This window comes from Podarcis tiliguerta (genome assembly GCF_965153285.1).
Source record: "Podarcis tiliguerta genome assembly, chromosome: 4".
In the NCBI taxonomy this organism is placed as follows: Eukaryota; Metazoa; Chordata; class Lepidosauria; order Squamata; family Lacertidae; genus Podarcis; species Podarcis tiliguerta.
The window spans coordinates 9,799,644-9,820,538 of NC_139537.1; the positions used below are offsets into that span (position 1 = coordinate 9,799,644).

The 20,895-nt window shown below is 47.0% G+C and overlaps 1 protein-coding gene across 14 annotated transcripts in view; it reads right to left on the bottom strand.

Annotated features, from left to right (window-relative positions):
* TENM4 (teneurin transmembrane protein 4) overlaps positions 1-20,895 on the bottom strand; it is a 636,641-nt gene that overhangs the window by 128,857 nt on the left and 486,889 nt on the right. For all 14 annotated transcript variants that reach the window (XM_083435951.1, XM_083435958.1, XM_083435956.1 and 11 more), the window contains 3 exons: positions 14,621-14,722; positions 11,521-11,715; positions 1,771-1,971 (listed from right to left, as the gene is read on the bottom strand). In XM_083435951.1, the coding sequence (XP_083292077.1) occupies positions 1,771-1,971; positions 11,521-11,715; positions 14,621-14,722 (498 nt within the window). The remainder of the gene's footprint in view (positions 1-1,770; positions 1,972-11,520; positions 11,716-14,620; positions 14,723-20,895) is intronic.

The window sequence follows — 20,895 nt, forward strand, 5'->3', positions numbered from 1 at the left end:
GCCTGGTGGCAAGAAATCTCTGCTAAGGTGGTTTGTAAACACCCATTTGTTACCCAGACCTCTCAAGTCTATCTCGGCCCCGGCTCCGAATGATGGATTTGCACGCCAACCGTGGCTGTACTCCTGAGACAGGCGTAGCTCCCCCACCCCACCTCGCCCATCCCCAAAATGAATAGTTGGCATGAACTATGGGCCTATATGTACACCGAGGAGCAAGGAGGGTTATGGGTGCAGGTGCTTAGAGACTACTGCAGCTAAGCGGTATATTGCTGACATCCGTCTTGTCTCCAGAGACAATGGAGTGCGCCTCTGGGGGTGAAGTCAAACGGCTCTGTTAGAAGCACCGACAGGAGTGCAAGCTGGGGACCGATGGTAGGCAATGTCACAGGTAAAAATGGGCAGCTGTTTATTTAATGCTAAAACACCATATTTTTTGCTCTGTAGGACGCAATTTTCCCCCTCCAAAAATTAAGGGGAAATGTTCTTCTCTTCTTCATGGAAGAAGATTGGAAGAAATTTAAAGACTATTTACAGAAATATTGCAAAATTAATGAATGTTAGAATGATGTTGGATTGAGGTTAAGGGTTTTTTAGCAATAATGTTATGAAAGAATATGCAAAAATGGAATGTTAACAGGTGGAAAGTTAAAGCTATAATATATTAAGATCAAGCTAAGGATAAAGGTAAAGAGGGAAAGGATTTGCTGAATAAATAAATTGAGCTGGAATACAAAGAGGGGAGGTGTGGGAAGGTCCGAGAAACAAGCAAATGCAAGGTATGTTATGAAAGATTGAATTGTTTTTAATTGTTTTTTATCTTTGTATTTTTCTTTTTTCTTTTCTTTTCTTTATTCTTAATAAAACATTATTATAAAAAATAATAATTAAGGGGAAATGTGTGTGCGTCCTATGGAGCGAATGCAGGCTCCTTGGCTTCAGTGATAGCAACATGAAGCCTCCGAAGTGCTCTGGAGGCTTTGTGTTGCTTTCGCTGAAGCCTGGAGTGCGAGAGGGGTCAGTGCGCACCGACCCCTCTCGCTCTCCAGGCTTCAGGGTGGGAACTCCTGCTGTGCTCTGGAGGCTTCGGGTTGCCTTCACTGAAGCCTGGAAAACGAGAGGGGTCAGTGCGCACCGACCCCTCTCGCTCTACAGGCTTCACTTCTCTGGAGAGGTGCTGCACAGTTTTCCCTCTCTGCGCAGCGCCCCTTCAGCGAAGTGGGAGGAGAAATGGAAGGGGCTCCGTTTCTCCTGCCGCTTCGCTAAAGGGGCGCTTCGCATAGAGGGGGAGAATTTTTTTTCCTGTTCTCCCCCTCTAAAACAAGGTGCGTCCTACGGTCGGGTGCGTCCTATAGAGCAAAAAATACGGTAACTAAGTCAGCCTGAGTCAGCGGCCTACAATGACTCATGCCGCCTTTCACCAAATGGTACCTGTATATATAGAGTGGTCAATGTTAGTGTTGGGTTGGTTGGATGGTAGAAAGCTGGTTGAATTTGGTGTGTGTAAAAGCTGTCAGTCATGGTTGGAGAAGAAGACTTTTTAAGAATAAAAGCAGCATTCTGCAAAGCACTCTTTCTTCAGGACTCTTTGTGCAAGCTAAGGTCTGAGGACTAGGCAAAGGAGTAAAAAGGAGGTCAGAACCTCCCCCCCCCCCAAAAAAAAAATTGACAGGCAAACGACCCCAGAAGGAGCCAGATGTGTCCCCCACCTCTCCCCCAACACCACCATACACTGTTGAAATAAATAAATGGAAAAGCCGCAGGTGCAGTTACCAATGGCACAGTCGTGTCCAGTCCAGCTGGGATCACAGCTGCACAGGCCGGTTTCGGGCACGAACGTGCCGTGGCCGGAGCACTGGTCCAGGCAGGTCGCTCTGGGGGTCTCGCAGTTGGTTCCCCCCCATCCGACAGAGCAGTGGCATTCTCCTCTCACGCACACGCCACGACCGGAGCAGGTGGGGTCCATGCAGTCCACTGCAGCAGGAAGAGAGGGAAAGAGATGCACATGTAAAAACAAGCGTTTGACCTCATTTGTTTATTCAGCTTATGCCCCTCCAGGGAGAGCAAGGTGGCCGAAGTACTCTGCCCCCCATCACATCCTCACAACAACCTTGCGAGGTAGGCAAGGGGAGAGAGGGAGCGGCAGGCCCCAAGTCGCACCCAGGTGAGATTCATGGCTAAGTGAGAATTTGCTATAGAACATGGGTAGGCAAACTAAGGCCCAAAGGGCCAAATCCGGCCCAATCACCATCTAAATTCGGCCCACGGACGGTCCAGGAATCAGTGTGCTTTTACATGAGTAGAATGAGTCCTTTTGTTTAAAATGCATCTCTGCGTTATTTGTGGGGCATAGGAATTCGTTCATCCCCCTCCCCCCAAAAAATACGGTCCGGCCCCCCACAAGGTCTGAGGGACAGTGGACTGGCCCCCTGCTGAAAAGGTTTGCTGACCCCTGCTATAGATAAATATACAGTGGTACCTCGGGTTACAGACGCTTCAGGTTACATACACTTCAGGTTACAGACTCCGCTAACCCAGAAATATTACCTCGGGTTAAGAACTTTGCTTCAGGATGAGAACAGAAATTGTGCTCTGGCGGCACGGCGGCAGCTGGAGGCCCCATTAGCTAAAGTGGTGCTTCAGGTTAAGAACAGTTTCAGGTTAAGTACGGACCTCTGGAATGAATTAAGTACTTAACCCGAGGTACCACTGTATCTATTGATCGCTTCCGTTTGCGGATTTGCTTCCTGTCAAAACATCGCTAGGCGCTTTAACAGCAGAAGCACCGGCGACAGAAACATACGTGAAACAATTCTGTATATAAAACCCATTTTCCAACCCAATGCAAATGCAGAGGAGGGTAAAGATTCGCACTTAAAAGGCTTGTCAGGGCAGGTAGGTCTTCCTGGAAAGAGAACGTGAATTCCAATGGATGGGCACTGCCATGCTATGTTCCCCACGTCTGATTCCTGTCTCCTCTTCCTCTTAGCTGCGATTCCTGTGGGTCTAGATGACCCTCTGGATCCGCCCCCTGACTCTATAACTCAACAACACCCACCCATGTGCTGAACTATAGATTTCAAGCTCCGAGGGGCAGGGACCCACCCTCCTGTGCTATGCAAAGCGAAATGTGTATCTATGGTACAAAGATAATAGAATCATAGAACTGTAGAGTTGGAGTTTACTTCAACCCCTTGCAATGCAGAAATCCTTTGTAGGGCTCGAACCCACGACCCTGAAATTAAGAGCCTCATGCTCTCTTGGCTGAGTTATCCCAGCAGACAAACGCCTTTGTCAGATTCTCCTGCTAGCATCAAGCTACCAGACAGATCACCTGTTTGGTGTGATCTGGAAGCTGCTGTTGTTTAGTCCTTTAGTCGTGTCCGACTCTTCGTGACCCCATGGACCAGAGCATGCCAGGCACTCCTGTCTTCCACTGCCTCCTGCAGTTTGGTCAAACTCATGTTGGTAGCTTCGAGAACACTGTCCCACCATCTCGTCCTCTGTCGTCCCCTTCTCCTTGTGCCCTCCATCTTTCCCAACACCAGGGACTTTTCCAGGGAGTCTTCTCTTCTCATGAGGTGGCCAAAGGATTGGAGCCTCAGCTTCAGGATCTGTCCTTCCAGTGAGCACTCCGGGCTGATTTCCTTCAGAATGGATTGGTTTGATCTTCTTGCAGTCCATGGGACTCTCAAGAGTCTCCTCCAGCACCATAATTCAAAAGCATCAATTCTTCGACCATCAACCTTCTTGATGGTTCAGCTCTCACCTCCATACATCAATACTGAGAAAACCATAGCTTTAACTATACGGACCTTTGTTGGCAAGGTGATGTCTCTGCTTTTTAAGATGCTGTCTAGGTTTGTCATTGCTTTTCTCCCAAGAATCAGGCGTCTTTTAATTTCGTGGCTGCTGTTAACTGGAAGCCATATGTGTGTGTGTGTTTGTGTATATGTATATATATGTATGTTTGTGTATATGTATATATATGTATATATGTATGTGTGTGTGTGTGTGTGTACACAGTCATACCTCGGGTTACAGACGCTTCAGGTTGTGTTTTTTTAGGTTACGGACCCGCCAAAACCCGGAAGTAGCGGAACGGGTGACTTCTGGGTTTCGGGGGTTGTGCATGCGCAGAAGTGCTAAATTGCGCTTTGCGCATGCACAGAAGTGCGAAATGGCAACCCACGCGTGCACAGATGCGCCACTGCGGCTTGTGAATGTGCATCCTGCACGGATCACGTTCGCAACCCAAGCGTCCACTGTATGTGTGTGTGTGAATGTAATTGGACTTAATTTACATCGGCTGGAAAACAAAGTCATCTGCATTTTACCTAGGCTCAGCCCTTTCCCTGAGATATATTTCTGTGGCATGAAGACTCACACTCTTTTTGCATCGCCGGAGAGGCAGGAGGAAGAGACCCGGCCTATAAATCTGTGGGGCTGTTAAAAGCTTCCCAGAGCGAAGGCACCACTCTTAGAACGCAAGGACCTCTCTCAGCCCCCTGACTGCCATCTTCCTCAGAAGTAACAGCCATGAAAGGGAGAACAGGGAGAGCGAGCTGGCAGCACCTTACGGCCCCGGCAGATGGTTCATCTGTGGGGAACAAAGATTGCCGGCTAACTGACAAGGGGCAACGGATAGGCAATTAATCATCCTCTCCGAAGGCCAAGGGGGGGAAGGAGGTGAGCGGTACAGGGGTCTCCATCACAGGCGGCAAGAGCGCTCTGCTACCTCAGCGTTAACACAGGATTACCGGGGGGCGGGGGCGAGGTTGCATGCATGTCAGGACACCTCATTCATCATAATCCCAGGGCCATTTTTCATGTTGAAACGAGCCCTTTCAGAAGGCGCCCGGCACAATGGCTACTTTAATCTTGCCCTTGCTGGCCGCATCGCTTCAGAGTCCTGGCACCGTGGCACGGGGTCTCGGATTGGAGAGTTTTGCTGCCTCCTTTGTGAACAAAAGCTTCAATGTGTGTGCGTTTGCTCCCTTTTCGTTTCCCACTTTCTTCTTCTTCTTCTTGAAGAAGAATAGCATGGTTGTGGGTTTTCGTTTTTTGTTTTCACAGGAAGTTTTGCTCAGCAAATTCCGCTGAAAGCGAGCGAGTGGAGGCTTCCAGCCTCTTTCTAGAGATCTGTTCCAGGTACAAACAGCAGAAGCCGTGATTTGGGGCACTAATCCACTAGGTGGGGACGTCTCCCAGGTCAGCCCCACAGAAATGACAGAAGCCTCCCTATGGCTCCCATTCATTTCTGCAGGGCGGGCGCCGGAAAACTTCCTTGGCAATTATTGGAGGCTTGTTTTCTGGCAATTATTAGAGGCCTTACAACTCAATGAGCTCAATTCTATACGACCAACAATTCAGGACCTGCTCTCGGACAGGAATGATCAACTGGGCATGTTTAGCCTGGAGAAGAGGAGGTTAAGGGGTGATATGATAGCCATGTTCAAATATATAAAAGGATGTCACATAGAGGAGGCAGAAAGGTTGTTTTCTGCTGCTCCAGAGAAGCGGACACGGAGCAATGGATCCAAACTACAAGAAAGAAGATTCCACCTAAACATGAGGAAGAACTTCCTGACAGTAAGAGCTGTTTGACAGTGGAATTTGCTGCCAAGGAGTGTGGTGGAGTCTCCTTCTTTGGAGGTCTTTAAGCAGAGGCTTGACAACCATATGTCAGGAGTGCTCTGGTGGTGTTTCCTGCTTGGCATGGGTTGGACTCGATGGCCCTTGTGGTCTCTTCCAACTCTATGATTCTATGATTCTATGAACTCACTTTAATAGTGGCTGAATTTTTGAGTGCTGTCCATGTAGAAAGACTGGGCCATTATGAAAAGATTTAGTGGTTCTTAACTGATCGGTGATGTGGTAGTGTTGTATTGTATTATTTATGCAAATTGATTCTCTCTGGAGTTAAAGATCTGACTGGGACAAACCTTGTTATGTTGAGCTCGTATTTTGCACAATTTGTATACAGTCTTTGTTTGATAATGTGTGGTTTGCTATGCCTAATAAAGGATATCAATAATAACTTCCTTGGCCAAGTGTGGCATTAGGTTGCTGAAGCTAAAACAGCATTCTTTGATGAGCATGGAATCGTAGAATAGTAGAGTTGGAAGGGACCTCCCGGGTCATCTATACCAACCCCCTGCAATGCAGGGATCTTTGGCCCAATGTGGGACCCGAACTCACAACCCTGAGATTTAAGGGTTTCATGCTCTACTGACTGAGCAAGTGGAGCTGCTCAAGGATGTGGGAGATCCAGGAGTTGCCTGTTTAAGGAAGTTTTTAATGACTGGTGTTTTAATGTATTTTTAATCTCTTGTTGGAAGCCACCCAGAGCGGCTGGGGAAACCCAGCCAGATGGGCGGGGCATAAGTAACAACAACAACCATAATAATAATTACAGTGGTACCTCCGGTTACATACGCTTCAGGTTACATACGCTTCAGGTTCCAGACTCCGCTTACCCAGAAATATTACCTCGGGTTAAGAACTTTGCTTCAGGATGAGAGAAATCGTGCTCTGGTGGCACAGTGGCAGCAGGAGGCACCATTAGCTAAAGTGGTGCTTCAGGTTAATAACAGTTTCAGGTTAAGAATGGACCTCCGGAACGAATTAAGTACTTAACCCGAGGTACCACTGTATTATTTGGAGTTCAGGATAAGCATTGCATTAGAAATAATAATAATAATAATAATAATAATAATAATAATAATGCGGTAAAACATCAAACATTAAAAAGTTCCCTAAACAGGGCTGCCTTCAGATGCCTTCTAAAAATCATATAGTTGTTTATCTCCTTGACATCTGACAGGAGGGCGTTTCACAGGGCGGGCACCACTACCTACAAGGCCCACTGCCTGGTTCCCTGGAACCTCACTTCTCAGTGAGGGAATCGCCAGAAGGCCCTTCGGAGCTGGACCTCAGTGTCCGGGCCAAACGATGGGGGTGGAGATGCTCCTTCAGGTATACTGGGCTGAGGCCATTTAGGGCTTTAAAGGTCAGTACCAAGACTTTGAATTGTGCTCGGAAACGTACTGGGAGCCAATGTAGGTCTTTCAGGACCGGTGTTATATGGTCTCGGTGGCCACTCCCAGTCACCAGTCTAGCTGCCGCATTCTGGATTAGTTGTAGTTTCCGGGTCATCTTCAAAGACAGCCCCACCTTCAAAGGTAGAAGGACTATAGAACAATGGCAGAGCATCTCCCTTGCATGGAGAAGGTTTCAGGTATCTCCAGGTATTGCTGGGAATTCCTGTCTAAATATACGGAAAAACTTTCGGACAGTCGGAGGGCCTCCCTTGAGAAGTTGTGGATGTTCCTTGGAGGTTTTTGAGCAGAGGTTGGATGGCCATGTGTTGGTCATGTATGAGATTCCTGCATTGTGGGGGGTTAGACTAGATGACCCTTGGCGTCCCTTCTAACTCTGCAATTCTATGATAGCTTAGGAGAGTCACTGCCAGTCAATGCAGACAACACTGAGTTACATGGACCAGAGGTCTGACTCGGGATAAGCCAGCTTCCAACATTCCTGTGCTCCCAACAGCACCAGCCAAACTGAAATAGCTAGACAGTTAAAGTCCCCCAAATACCAGAAACCCACTTCACAGAAACTTCACAGAAACTGGCTGCCCCAGTTTTGTGGAACGCCGTCCCCATTGAGGCAGGTGCCTGCTATCTGTGCCTTTCAGAAACATTTGCAAACACTCTTGCTTCAACAAGTTTTCCCCCAGTTGGGTGAAAAGGCGTCTCTGCCTTGGGAGCTAACTTCATATTGCTTTCCTCGGTCCAGTATATCTGAAGGAGCATCTCCACCCCCACCGTTCAGCCCAGACACTGAGGTCCAGCGCCGAGGGCCTTCTGGCGGTTCCCTCATTGCAAGAAGTGAGGTTACAGGGAACCAGACAGAGGGCCTTCTCGGTAGTGGCACCCGCCCTGTGGAACACCCTCCCTGCAGATGTGAAGGAAATAAGCAGCTATCCTATCTTTAAAAGACATCTGAAGGAAGCCCAGTTCAGGGAAGTTTTTAATATTTAATGCTGTATTGTTTTTAACACTTGATTGGAAGCCGCCCAGAGTGGCTGGGGAAACTCAGCCAGATGGGCGGGGTATAAATAATAAATTATTATTATTATTATTATTATTATTATTATTATTATTATTATTATTATTCTAAATCTATCTTGCTTTCTCGTACTGTTTCCAAAACTATTTCAGTGGTATGGCTGCACCCAGCCTTGCGAAGTCTTTAGGAGTCCATCAATACATTAATCAATAGCAATGCATTGGGAATTGAACCTGCTGGATACAATCGGGGAAGAAATACAGCTTGGTAATAAGAGCACATGCTCCAGGTTTTGCAAAGCTGCAACCAGCACCGTACATGACCACTCAGCGCTGAGATAAATGGGAGAGGTATAGGAGAAGAGGCAGACTAGCACAATTCCTGTTCGTTTCAACAAAGCGCAGGCAGGAGAGATCTGGCTGGTCCGCAATAACTCAAGGACCACCTCCCCTGATATGAACCAACCCCAGACCCTGCGATCACGATCAGACGCCCTTCTCCATGCGCCTTCTCCATGCGATGTTTAGAAGATGGGAACATGCGAACGGGGCCTTTTCTGTGGTGGCTCCCCATTTGTGGGGTGCTTTCCCCAGGGAGGCTTGCGAGTCACCAAGCGAAAACATTCCTCTCTATCCAGGCCTTTGGCCACTTAAACACTCTTTGGCCTTTTAAACTCTATGTGCCCATGCAGAGCTATTGTTTTTATTTGTTATTATGGTATGTATTTTTGTGTTTTTATACTGTGATCCTCGGGTGAAGGGTGGCAAAGAAATCTAATAAATAAATAAGTAAAATTTTTAAAAATGTCGCTTTGATAATACAGTGGAACCTCGGTTGTTGAACTGTTCGACTTCCGAAACGTTTGACAACCAATGCACAAAGGGCTGCCAGTAATTTCAATGGTGAAAATGGAAAAACACGCAGCGGAAGGCATTTAACTTCTGAGGCACGTTGGAAAACGGAAGCAATTACTTCCGGGTTTCCGGAGTTCGGTTTCTGAAATGTTCGGCTTCCGAGACGCTCGAAAACGGAGGTTCCACTGTACTGTACAATGTGTGTTTGTGTGTGTGTGTAAGAGAGAAAAGTTAAGAGAACATTAATCAGAAAAGGCATATTTTAAACATTGGAGGAAGAAGCACTGAGGCTTCAAACCAAAAGAGATCAAGACCAGATGGCCTTCCTTTAAAGAAAAGAAATAATATTTGTGAAATATTTGAAATCAACTTTTATTGGAGGGATTTACAGTTTTTTTGGTGGGGGGAATAGAATCCCACAGATTTCCTAAGTAACATATTTCATAGATTCTTTTTAATGTTCCTTTCCTCTTGGCAGAAATACGAAATATTGTCTTGCATATGGGAAACAAATGCTGAGTAGGAAAGCTCCGAACCACTCAAAGGCTCTAGGAAAATGTGTTTCATTTGGTGCCTGCCCTTCTAATTCGGGGCTGCCATCCGATTAAATAATATTGGGCTTTTATTTATTTATTTATTTAAGAATCTCTGTCCAACTTTGTAGCCCTAAGAGGCTTTCAAAGCGACGACAAAAGAAGTTGTCTGAATAGAGCTGTAATAAAACTGCAACTGATATGAACAAAATCAGAATCATAATTATCTAAAAGCAGCAACCATCGGAATAATCAGAAAAGTTCTGCCTAATAAGTCATGGCAATGAAAATTCATCATGGAGAGGGTTCCATTTTGAAATGTGGTGGGTTTTTTTGGGGCGGAGGGTATTGGGTTGTTTTTATTTTGATTATGTATTTTGTGGTTTTATATTTTGATTTTATTCTGTGAACCGCCCTGAGACCTCTGGGTATTTGGAGGTATATAAATTCTATAAATAATAATACTAATAATACTACGGAACTGAAGTGAGTCGTATCTCCTCAGAGGTGAGTCTCACTCAGTTCAATGGGACTTACTCTGAGGTAAGCGGGCACAGAATTAAGAACTGAAGAGAAATTGTCATTCTAATATGTAATTGTCAAGCACTTCCTATTTAATTCACTGATTCGAAATGAAAGCTATGGAACACCCTCCTTTGAGGGGTCCGAATGGCTTATTTCTCTGGGCTGCATAAAAATGGAAGAGGAATTAGACCAAAGGCCTATCGCGTCCTCACAGTGGCCATCCAGATATCTACTGGAAGCCCCAAAGCTGCACCAAATCACAAGAGTGCAACTGTTTAAGTGTCTTGGTGTGAGGACACTGGGGTGTGTACGTGTGTGCAAACCCCCCCTTCCTTACAAAACAAAAACACAAATTGCTAGGGTTTTTTTTTTTAACACCAGGGGGCATACAAATAAAATGATGCATGTTTGCAGGTGTTCCGGCACCTCTCAGCAAAGCCCTGCTGCGTCTCTGGCTCACGACAAGACCCTCCACGGAGCCTGAAGGGGACATCCTTTAGAGAGAGTCTCCTCATGAGCCAGAGGTGCAGCGGGGCTGTGCTGAGGCTCTTCGGCCTCCTGTCTAACAGCTAATGTAAAGGTGGTGTTGGCACATCAAGGTTTGTGCGAAGTCTTGGCCTCCTCAAAAAACACATAGCGCTTGTTTGGAGGTTCTAGCAGGGGAGCCCAGCTATGGTATACCCTTGACCGAAGAACGGTACACTCCTTCTATCTGGGATGGTCGTCCTCTTCCACCGAGCGCGCAGCTTCGGGAGGGACGCACATGGAGCGGTGAGGGAGGAAGGGGACACCCGCCTAGGCAGCCAGATCAGCCGAATCAACCCTGGCTATCAATGGGGTGACAGATGTCACAGCCAGATCACCTTCACATCCTATATGGAGCTGATAGAAAAGACTGACAAAATCCGAGACCAGGCAGAAGAGACGGTGGAAGAAGATTGGGAATTCTTAAAATTTTATTCAGAGTAATATAGCATAATTAAGGAATGTTGGGAAATGGTGGAATGAAATGATATGACTTTAGTAGAAATATGATAAGGATTTAAGTATAGATAAATTTTAAGATTTTGATGGTAAGATAAGGTTAAAATAAATCAAGATAATTAAACGATAGAAAGCAGTGAAAGATGGATAATTTAATTATTAACTGGAATACAAAAATGGGAGGTGGGAGGAGGTCAAGGAAATAAGTCATTGAAAGATAAAGATATGAAAAATGGATGTGTTTTTAAATGTTTTTGCTTTTTCTTGTTGTGTGGATGTATTGTTTTTCCCCCCTTTTATTTTTGATGTATTATCTCTTAATTTCTTTATTTTCTTTTTTATATATATATATACTGTCTTTTTCTTTTTTTTCTGTAACTATAAAACCTTTAATAAATATCATTTTAAAAAAACAACACAAAAAACACATTGCGGGGGGCCAAAACGGCCTCGGCCTCTAGGACTTGGTCCACCTGTGAACAACTCCCCTCTCTCTCGTTCTGAAAACCAAAGGGGTGAAATAAGACCCACTGGCCCATGCCTGCAAATACCTTCCTCGCAGCTCTCTCCTTTGTATCCCGGGTTGCAGATACAGGTGCCCATGATACAAGTCCCGTGGCTGTTGCAGGCGATGTCGATGCACTGGTTGGTGGGGACGTCGCATTCGGCTCCTTTCCACCCACTGTGGCACAAGCAGCGCCCTTTCATGTACTGCCCGTTGCCGCTGCATAAGACCGGGCAAGATGCTGGGAAGCAGGGAAGAGAAAACAACAACAAAGGCAGCAGTTAAAAACTTCGTTCGCAAGGGGACAAGGACTTTGCAGGTACTTAATGGTTTGCGTTTCATTAGCATTGCTCCGACTGATAGAAGGGACATGGGTGGCGCTATGGGTTAAACCACAGAGCCCAGGGCTTGCCAATCAGAAGGTCGGCGGTTCGAATCCCCATGACGGGGTGAGCTCCTGTTGCTCGATCCCTGCTCCCCAAGGTGGTGTTGATGTTGATGGTACAATATCTGTTTGGTGTCTCTTTGGGGGGAAGGCAAAGGAAATAATACCGGGGTCTTGCATAAGACAGATATTTAGCTGGTGCTGTGGGTTAAACCACAGAGCCGAGGACTTGCCAATCAGAAGGTCGGCGGTTCGAATCCCCACGACGGGGTGAGCTCCCGTTGCTCGGTCCCTGCTCCTGCCCACCTAGTAGTTCGAAAGCACGTCAAAGTGCAAGTAGATAAATAGGTACCGCTCCGGCGGGAAGGTAAACGGCGTTTCCGTGCGCTGCTTTGGTTCGCCAGAAGCAGCTTAGCCATGCTGGCCACATGACCCGGAAGCTGTACGCCGGCTCCCTCGGCCAATAAAGCGAGATGAGCGCCACAACCCCAGAGTCCACCACGACTGGACCTAATTGGTCAGGGGTCCCTTTACCTTTACCTACTGATAGCCATCCTTACCTGTTGGAGCACCTGTCTGTTGTTTCATTAGCAGCTGCTCTGTTCAGTTGGGGCTCCAAGGGGCTAGTTATTGGGCTTTTGAGAAGTCGCGGCAACTGTGTGGTCAGAATCATTAGCCCCCTCCCAGCCCATGTGCATCAAGGCATCTATTCCCATGCCCTATATTTTTACATCGTCTTTCCAATTAATGGCTCATGTGGCTTTCTTGAGCTCAGCTGTCCCACGCCTGACCTAACAACCAGCACAAGCCTGCCTTGAAAGGTTTCTGGGAATGTTGAATCCGGAGCGTCTGCCAAAACTCACAACGTCTATTAAGCCTGAGATGGGTTGTTATTCCATTGCCTCTGCTGAGAGACCAGCTGCCTTTGTCTCTGCTCAGCTGTTCCCCAACAGCAGCTGTTCCTCAGGCTACCTGAATGGTTTCCATCCCAGCTGGTAATTCTTAATGACTGCAGTTTGCTTGTTTTCCTCCTCCGTCCTCACACCCTTTTCCTTGTGTGTGTGTGTGTGTGTGTGTGTGTGTCTTGCAACAGAGACTATAAACCAACTCTGGGAACCTTTTCACTGTTATGAGAACGAGCCACAGCAACCCTTGGGTTCTTTGAGAGGCCTAAGTGAGCGATCCTTAGCAATGCTGGGACCTCATGCAAAGCACATACCTCGTTGTTTTGTGTGTTTCCTATGACAAGTCTCGTGCACTTTAAACTATTTTGCACTGACTTGCTTCATCCTCGGTTTCTGTGCAAAGCCTTGAGTCCCTCTTTACGGAGCATTGCAGGCTATAGTTTTTTCCCTATAGGGGAAAAACCCCACAAAGCTTTTAACTAGCCACCTTTTTTGAAGGTTTGGCTTTGTGGGAACTTCACGTAAAGAGGTTGCTTGGACTAGTCCTGGCTCCTGGGTGCCCTCCCTTCTTTAATAATAATAATAATAATAATAATAATAATAATAATAATAATTTATTATTTATACCCCGCCCATCTGGCTGGGTTTCCCCAGCCACCCTGGGCAGCTTCCAACAAAATATTAAAAAACAGTAATGCATCAAACATTTAAAGCTTCCCTAAATTGGGCTGCCTTCAGATGTCTTCTAAAAGTCTGGTAGTTGTTGTACTCTTTGACATCTGGTGGGAAGGTATTCCACAGGGCGGGTGCCACCCCCGAGAAGGCCCTCTGCCTGGTTCCCTGTAACTTGGCTTCTCGCAGTGAGGGAACTGCCAGAAGGCACTCGGTGCTGGACCTCAGTGTCCGGGTAGAACGATGGGGGTGGAGACGCTCCTTCAGGTATACTGGACCGAAGCCGTTCAGGGCTTTCAAGGTCAGCACCAACTTTTTGAATTGTGCTCGGAAACGTACATTGCACCAGGGCAGGCTCTCTAGGACAGGCATAGGCAAACTCATCCCTCCAGATGTTTTAGGACTACAATTCCCATCATCCCTGACCACTGGTCCTGCTAGCTAGGGATGATGGGAGTTGTAGTCCCAAAACATCTGGTGGGCCGAGTTTGCCCGTGCCTGCTCTAGGATAACCTCTGAGGTTCAGGCAAGGAAAAGAAGCTGCTCAGAGGCCACCTTATGGTTGACGGGAAGACAAAAAGGGTCAGCCTAAGCTCAGGCAGCTATTGACAGAGCAGTTGCTGGAGAAACAATGGAACATAGTGATTGCTAAGCTTCTTGGACCAATTCTTTCCCCAAGGGGCAGTGCCCTTGATAGGTCATTGTTCTCACTGTTTGCTCACATGCAGAAACCAAAAAGAAGGGGTGGGTGTGTTTAGCTGGGGGCAGGGAGGAGTGAGGCCTGTAGAGTCTCAGATAGATAAACCCAAGATAAACCTAAAAGTACAGTGGTACCTCGGGTTACATATGCTTCAGGTTACAGACGCTTCAGGTTCCAGACTCCGCTAACCCAGAAATAGTACCTCGGGTTAAGAACTTTGCTTCTGGATGAGAACAGAAATCATGCTCCAGCGGTGAGGCAGCAGCAGGAGGCCCCATTAGCTAAAGTGGTGCTTCAGGTTAAGAACAGACCTCCAGAACGAATTAAGTACTGAACCCGAGGTACCACTGTGTGGATAAATGTTTATAGACTAGAGGGTGGGCTCAGAATCCATCCTTGCCCTTTGCCTGGAAGCCCCCACCCCACCCACAAGATACAGTAGGGACAGTAACAAACAGCAACGAAAGTTAACCCGAATCCCTACCTCGTCCACAATCGGGACCCAGGAAGCCGAGAAAGCAATGGCAGGTCCCAGAGACACAGTCCCCGTTCCCGTAGCAGTTGCTGGGGCAGTTATCCACTGATTCTGCGGGAAGGAGAAACAGAGACGACAAAAGAGTGTTTGAAGGAAAAGCAAAGGACATCAGCCATGGAGAACATCCATAAAAAAGGTAGCGTAATTCAAACAGCAAACTTCTAATAATAAGAGAATATATTTTGAAAACAGAAACAACAACACTTAAATCATTCTCCGCACCAGATGCATAAGGGTGACAGCAATTAAGTTTGGTACACTAAATGCCAACCATTGTGGATTTCTCCATACAATTCCAGAGAGAGGGGAGTTCTATGCACCCAGTTTTGCAGGAACAGCAGGATCCCTTGCATTAAAACAAACATGTGGGCACTATATGTGCCAAAACGTCCAAGCTTGTCGTAGGAACATAGGAAGCTGCCTTATACTGAGTCATAGAATCATAGAGTTGGAAGAGACCACAAGGGCCATTGAGTCCAACCCCCTGCCAAGCAGGAAACACCATCAGAGCACTCCTGACATATGGTTGTCAAACCTCTGCTTAAGGACCTCCAAAGAAGGAGACTCCACCACACTCCTTGGCAGCAAATTCCACTGTCGAACAGCTCTTACTGTCAGGAAGTTCTTCCTAATGTTTAGGTGGAATCTTCTTTCTTGTAGTTTGGATCCATTGCTCCGTGTCCGCTTCTCTGGAGCAGCAGAAAACAACCTTTCTCCCTCCTCTATGTGACATCCTTTTATATATTTGAACATGGCTATCATATCACCCCTTAACCTCCTCTTCTCCAGGCTAAACATGCCCAGCTCCCTTAGCCGTTCCTCATAAGGCATCGTTTCCAGGCCTTTGAGCATTTTGGTTGCCCTCCTCTGGACACGTTCCAGTTTGTCAGTGTCCTTCTTGAACTGTGGTGCCCAGAACTGGACACAGTACTCCAGGTGAGGTCTGACCAGAGCAGAATACAGTGGCACTATTACTTCCCTTGAGTCAGACCACTGGTCTATTTAGCCTAGCCTAGTGTTGTCTACACCAATTGGCAGCAGCTTTCCAGAGTCCATTGGCTCGGGTCCTACCCTCCGGAGCAGGAGAAAACAAGCTTGCTCCATCCTCTATGTAACATCCCTTTAGATATTGGAAGATGGCCATCATATCTCCTCTCTAGTCTCCTCTTTTCCAGGCTAAGCACACCCAGCTGCTTCAACCGTTCCTCATCAGGCTTTGTTTCCAGACCATTGATCATCTTATAGCAATAAATGTAATTTTATTATATAACCCCCACCCATCTGGCTGGGCTGCCCCAGCCACATCTTGGTTGCCCCCCTCTACACACATTCCAGCCTGATAACATCCTTCTTAAATTGTGGTGCCCAGAATTAGACACAGTATTCCATGTGTGGTCTGACCAAGGCAGAATAGAGTGGAACTATTGATTCCCTTGATCTAGAAATAATAAATAAAATAAATAATAATAATAATAATAATAATAATAATAATAATAATAATAATAATTTATTTATAGCCCATCCATCAGGCTAGGTTCCCCCAGTCACTCTGGGCAGCTTTCAACAGAGCATTAAAACAGAATAAAACTTTAAACATTAAAAACTTCCCTAAATAGGGCTGCTTTCAGATGTCTCCTAAAAGTTAGATAGTTGTTTATTTCTTGGACATCTGAAGGGAGGGCGTTCCACAGGGCAGGCGTCACCACCGAGAAGGCCCTCTGCCTGGTTCCCTGTAACCTCACTTCTCACAGTGAGGGAACCGCCAGAAGGCCCTCAGAGCTGGACCTCAGTGTCCAGGCTGAACGATGGGGGTGGAGATGCTCCTTCAGGTCTACTGGGCCGAGGCCATTTAGGGCTTTAAGGTCAGCACCAACACCTTGAATTTTGCTCAGAAACATACTGGGAGCCAATGTAGGTCTTTCAGGACCAGTGTTATATGGTCTCAGCGGCCGCTCCCAGCCACCAGTCTAGCGTCCGCATTCTGGATTAGTTGTAGTTTCCGGGTCACCTTCAAAGTTAGCCCCATGGAGAGCGCATTGCAGTAGTCCAAGCGAGAGATAACTAGAGCATGCACCACTTTGGCGAGACACTCTGCGGGCAGGTAGGGTCTCAGCCTGTGTACCAGATGGAGCTGGTAGACAGCTGCCCTGGACACAGAACTGACCTGTGTCTCCATGGACAGCTGTGAGTCCAGAATGCCTCCCAGGCTGCACACCTGGTCCTTCAGGGGCACAGTTGCCCCATTCAGGACCAGGGAGTCCTCCACACCTGCCCGCCCCCTCAAAAACAGTACTTCTGTCTTGTCAGGATTCAACCTCAATCTGTTAGCCGCCATCCATCCTCCAACCACCTCCAGACACTAGACTTTGGTTGATGAAGCCTAGAATATCATCAGCTTTTTTTGCTCTTGCATCACACTGTGGACTCATGTTAAGCTTGTGGTCCACCAAGACCCCCAGATCCTTTTCACGTGTACTGCTAGTAAGCCAGGTGTCCCCCATTTTATATTTCTGCAGCTGGTTTCATGCCAGAGACATTCCCAGCCACCAGGGATTGGACCTGGGACTTTCACGCAAAGCAGATGCTGTCCCACTGAGCTGTAGCCCTTCCCCTTAACAGATCAACAGATTAGGATACTTGCCTAATTGTTTATTTTCTTACAGTGCATTTATTTATTTTAGCAGATTCCGACTTCGGAGGACGTCAAAGTCAATTAACGGCAAAGAATCAAAAAGCTGTATCGAAATCAGAGACATCCAGCACAACTCCGAGAAAGACGACATCCGTAAAGCTGTGTAGTTATTTACATAATTCAAAATATCTATGTAGCAGAACTCCTGCTTCTTGCCTGAGCAGGCAGTATTAATTTATTCCATATACGATGCAATGCTTTTGCTAAATAACTCCAGAAAAACCACAAACGTACATTATTTCTTGTCTTCAAACTTCATTTTGTTTTAATGACAGCTTAAACTATTAGTGTTTACAATTTGCTTTTAATACAGGGAAAAAACACACATGGCTTATTAAACACACTTTTTTTTTTTTACCCGCGAAGAGAAAATAAAGATCATTTTGATGATTTATTCGCCGACGTTTGTATGAAGACAGGTACGGCAGTGTGTGTGGCGTTTGGCGAAATGACAAAATAGCATGGTTCGTTTGAGTCTATTGTTTCTGGTTCACACTCCATGCAATGTGTGTCATATTAAAATAGGATGTAATTATATAGGAGTGGCCTTAACTTAGCTAGATCTGTGTGTGTGTGTGTCCCCACTGAAATAAGTTAGAAACAATGGAAGCGGTGAGGAAAGAACTCCTCTCTTTTTAAGAGCTTGGTTCAGGTCTTTGCTGCAACTGAGCCATTTCATAAACCTCTCACAAAAATTAACCGTTGAACTATCCAATAAAAGAGGTCTTAAAAAGACGAGCCTTTCTAGATAATGCACTGCTCAATGTGAGGCATTGGTCACTGTACTTTGACGTAAAATATATTCATACTGGGCCCAATCAGGTCCACAATAGAACGTGTCCTTTCATACTGCATCACAGTGTGGTATGCTGGTTAGACATCAACTGATAGGAAGTGCCTACAGAGGGTGGTGAATACAGCACAAGATATTATGGGCTGTCCCGTGAACCTGCTGGATGAAATAGCGGAAGAATGTTGCCTCAGGAGAGTGAGAGAAATTCTCAGGGATGATTCACACCCTGGCCGGCACTTTCTTGATCTCCTGCCCTCGGGCAGAAGACATAGAAGCATGATTAGTTGCACCAACAGGGTAAAGAACAGCTTCTATTCATGGGCTGTTAGGCTGCTGAATGAAAAGATAACAACAGGGCAACTGGCTTTCGAGTTTGGTGGGTGTGCGTCAGTAAACGAGGGGAATTAAGACTAAGAGAGCTGAATGGGGGGTGCTCATGTAATCTCACTGTATACAAGTTGTACAAGTGACAATAAAGTATTTCAATGATGATGATTTCAAATTACTTCATCTCCAATAAAAGGAGAGGGGTACACGCTGCTCCAAAGAGAGGTCTAAACTTGTAAGACGAACCCCGCTGGGTTAGAACAAAGTGGGTGTTGAAACAAAGCTGCTGATCGTTTGCCAATCGGGGAGAGAGATAAGGGACGATAGAGGTAAAGGAGGCTGCCTGGGAGGGGGGAGGTAAAGACAGCAAACTTGCAAAGGGGGGAAACAGGAAGACTAAAGCAATAAGGAGAGAAATTAGAAGAAAAGGAGGAACAAAAAACTGCTCCAGCTAAGGAAAAGACACTAAGGCAAACAAGAGGGAAGGGAGTGTTGAAAGGAAACAGCTGATCGGTGGGATCGGAAGAGAGATAAGGGACACTAGCAGAGGCTGCCTGGGAGGGGGGAGGTAAAAGCCCATGGATCCTCAGGATTTTTACATTGGGTCACCCCAAATTCACCATCAGATCACATAGCATGTCCATGGCTACAGCCGGCACCAAAAGAATCATGCACCCACTGCTGCGTGGGGCCGCAATGGCGAAAAACGTGGTTACAAAGCATGGATCCACATGGATCCTCAGGATTTTTGCACTGGGTCACCACAAATTCACCATCAGATCACATGTCTGTGGCCACAGCACGAACCACAAAAATCATACATCCACTGTTTCGTTTAGAATAGTTTTCCTCCTCTAAAAACTAGGTGCATCTTATGGTCAGGTGCGTCTTATGGAGTGAAAAATATGGTAGTTGGTCTCTAAGGTGCTACTAGACATTATTTTTATATATATGAACTGCGTCAGACCAACATGGCTATCTACCTGAATCTAGAGCACTTTGAGGCGCAACTTGCGCGGGGCCAGTGGCGTAGCGTGGGGGGTGCAGGGGAGGCCGGCCGCACCGGGCGCAACATCTGGGTGTTAGGGTTAGGGGGCGCAAATCCACGGCTTAGGGGGCACAAATTACTTGCCTTGCCCCAGGTGCTGACAACCCACGCTACGCCACTGCGCGGGGCGAACATCTACGGGCACCACGCTGACTACTCCTGTCTCCTTAGCGACACACCTCTCAGGGCATCCGTTCATGGCACTGTGGGAGCCTGTTCAGCCCCCCTCGACCCATAGTGCAGACCTCGGAGACAGCAGAGTCACGAAACACTTGCCAGCTGGCAAGCAGCGAGCCTGATATAGTGCGGCAGGCTTGTTAAAGCTGCCTTGCCCTGTCCTGCAATTACCCATGTGAATTACTTTTTCTCTGGACAAAATGCAATTATATATATTAAAGAGATGGACAAATTGGCTGGTCTCCCGATAGATCTTCTTCCTCTCCCTCCCCCACCTCGCTTTCAGATTAATTATCCACCCTCTGGCGGGCTTGGGTGGGCCAGCAGAACAGCCAATGTTGCAATATTTCTCCCTTATTTATCTACTGGGTAGCATCATGCTTAATTACTAGGGGTCTCTCTCTCTCTCTCTTGGGCTAGAGGCCAAGGCAATGCCTTCCCAACACCAGGCCTTATTAGAGGCTTTGCTAATGAAAATGCATCTTAAGAGTTACATATTTTATAGCCTCCGTGCTTTGCTCACGACTCCCCAGGCACCGAGGAACGAACAAGCCGGCGCCAAGGAGAAACCAAACCAAACACAAGCACTGCGAATTTAGCAGGGCGGGGAGGGCAGCATAGCTGTCAACCGTCCCTTATTTGGGGGGAAGCTCCCTTATCCCAGCACCGAGTCCCGCTGCTGTCCCTTATTGATGATGTCCCTTAAATTTCCTGGGTTTCAAAGGAAGCAGCTCCTCTCCCTCCCTGCCGGCCAGGGAGGATGGAGGCTCCAACTGTGTTGCTTGGCTGCGTTGCTCACCCAATAAGGAGTCTAAGAACGACTGGGGGGTGGAGCTTGCATGCCTTGTGCCAATCAAATCGGCCACGTTGCCTGGGGACTCGCTTTTGCTCAGCGCTTCCCAGCGGAGAGGTGATGGTGGTTTTCCTTGCTGCATCCCTTTTGCCGGGTTGCTGCGCTGTGGGAACCACCACCTGAGGCTTCATTTGGCTGCTGTCTGGGCTTTCTGCCATTGGCTCAGAGGGGCTCAGAAGTTGAACATACCTGCGCCCTGAAAATCCCTTATTTTGGCTGCTGATCCCTTATTTTCGAGGCTGCTGGCCCCTTATTTTCAAATCTGTAAGTTGACAGCTATGGAGGGCAGCAACTTGCATGCAGTTAGAACCAGCAGCAACTTCTAAGGAACAGA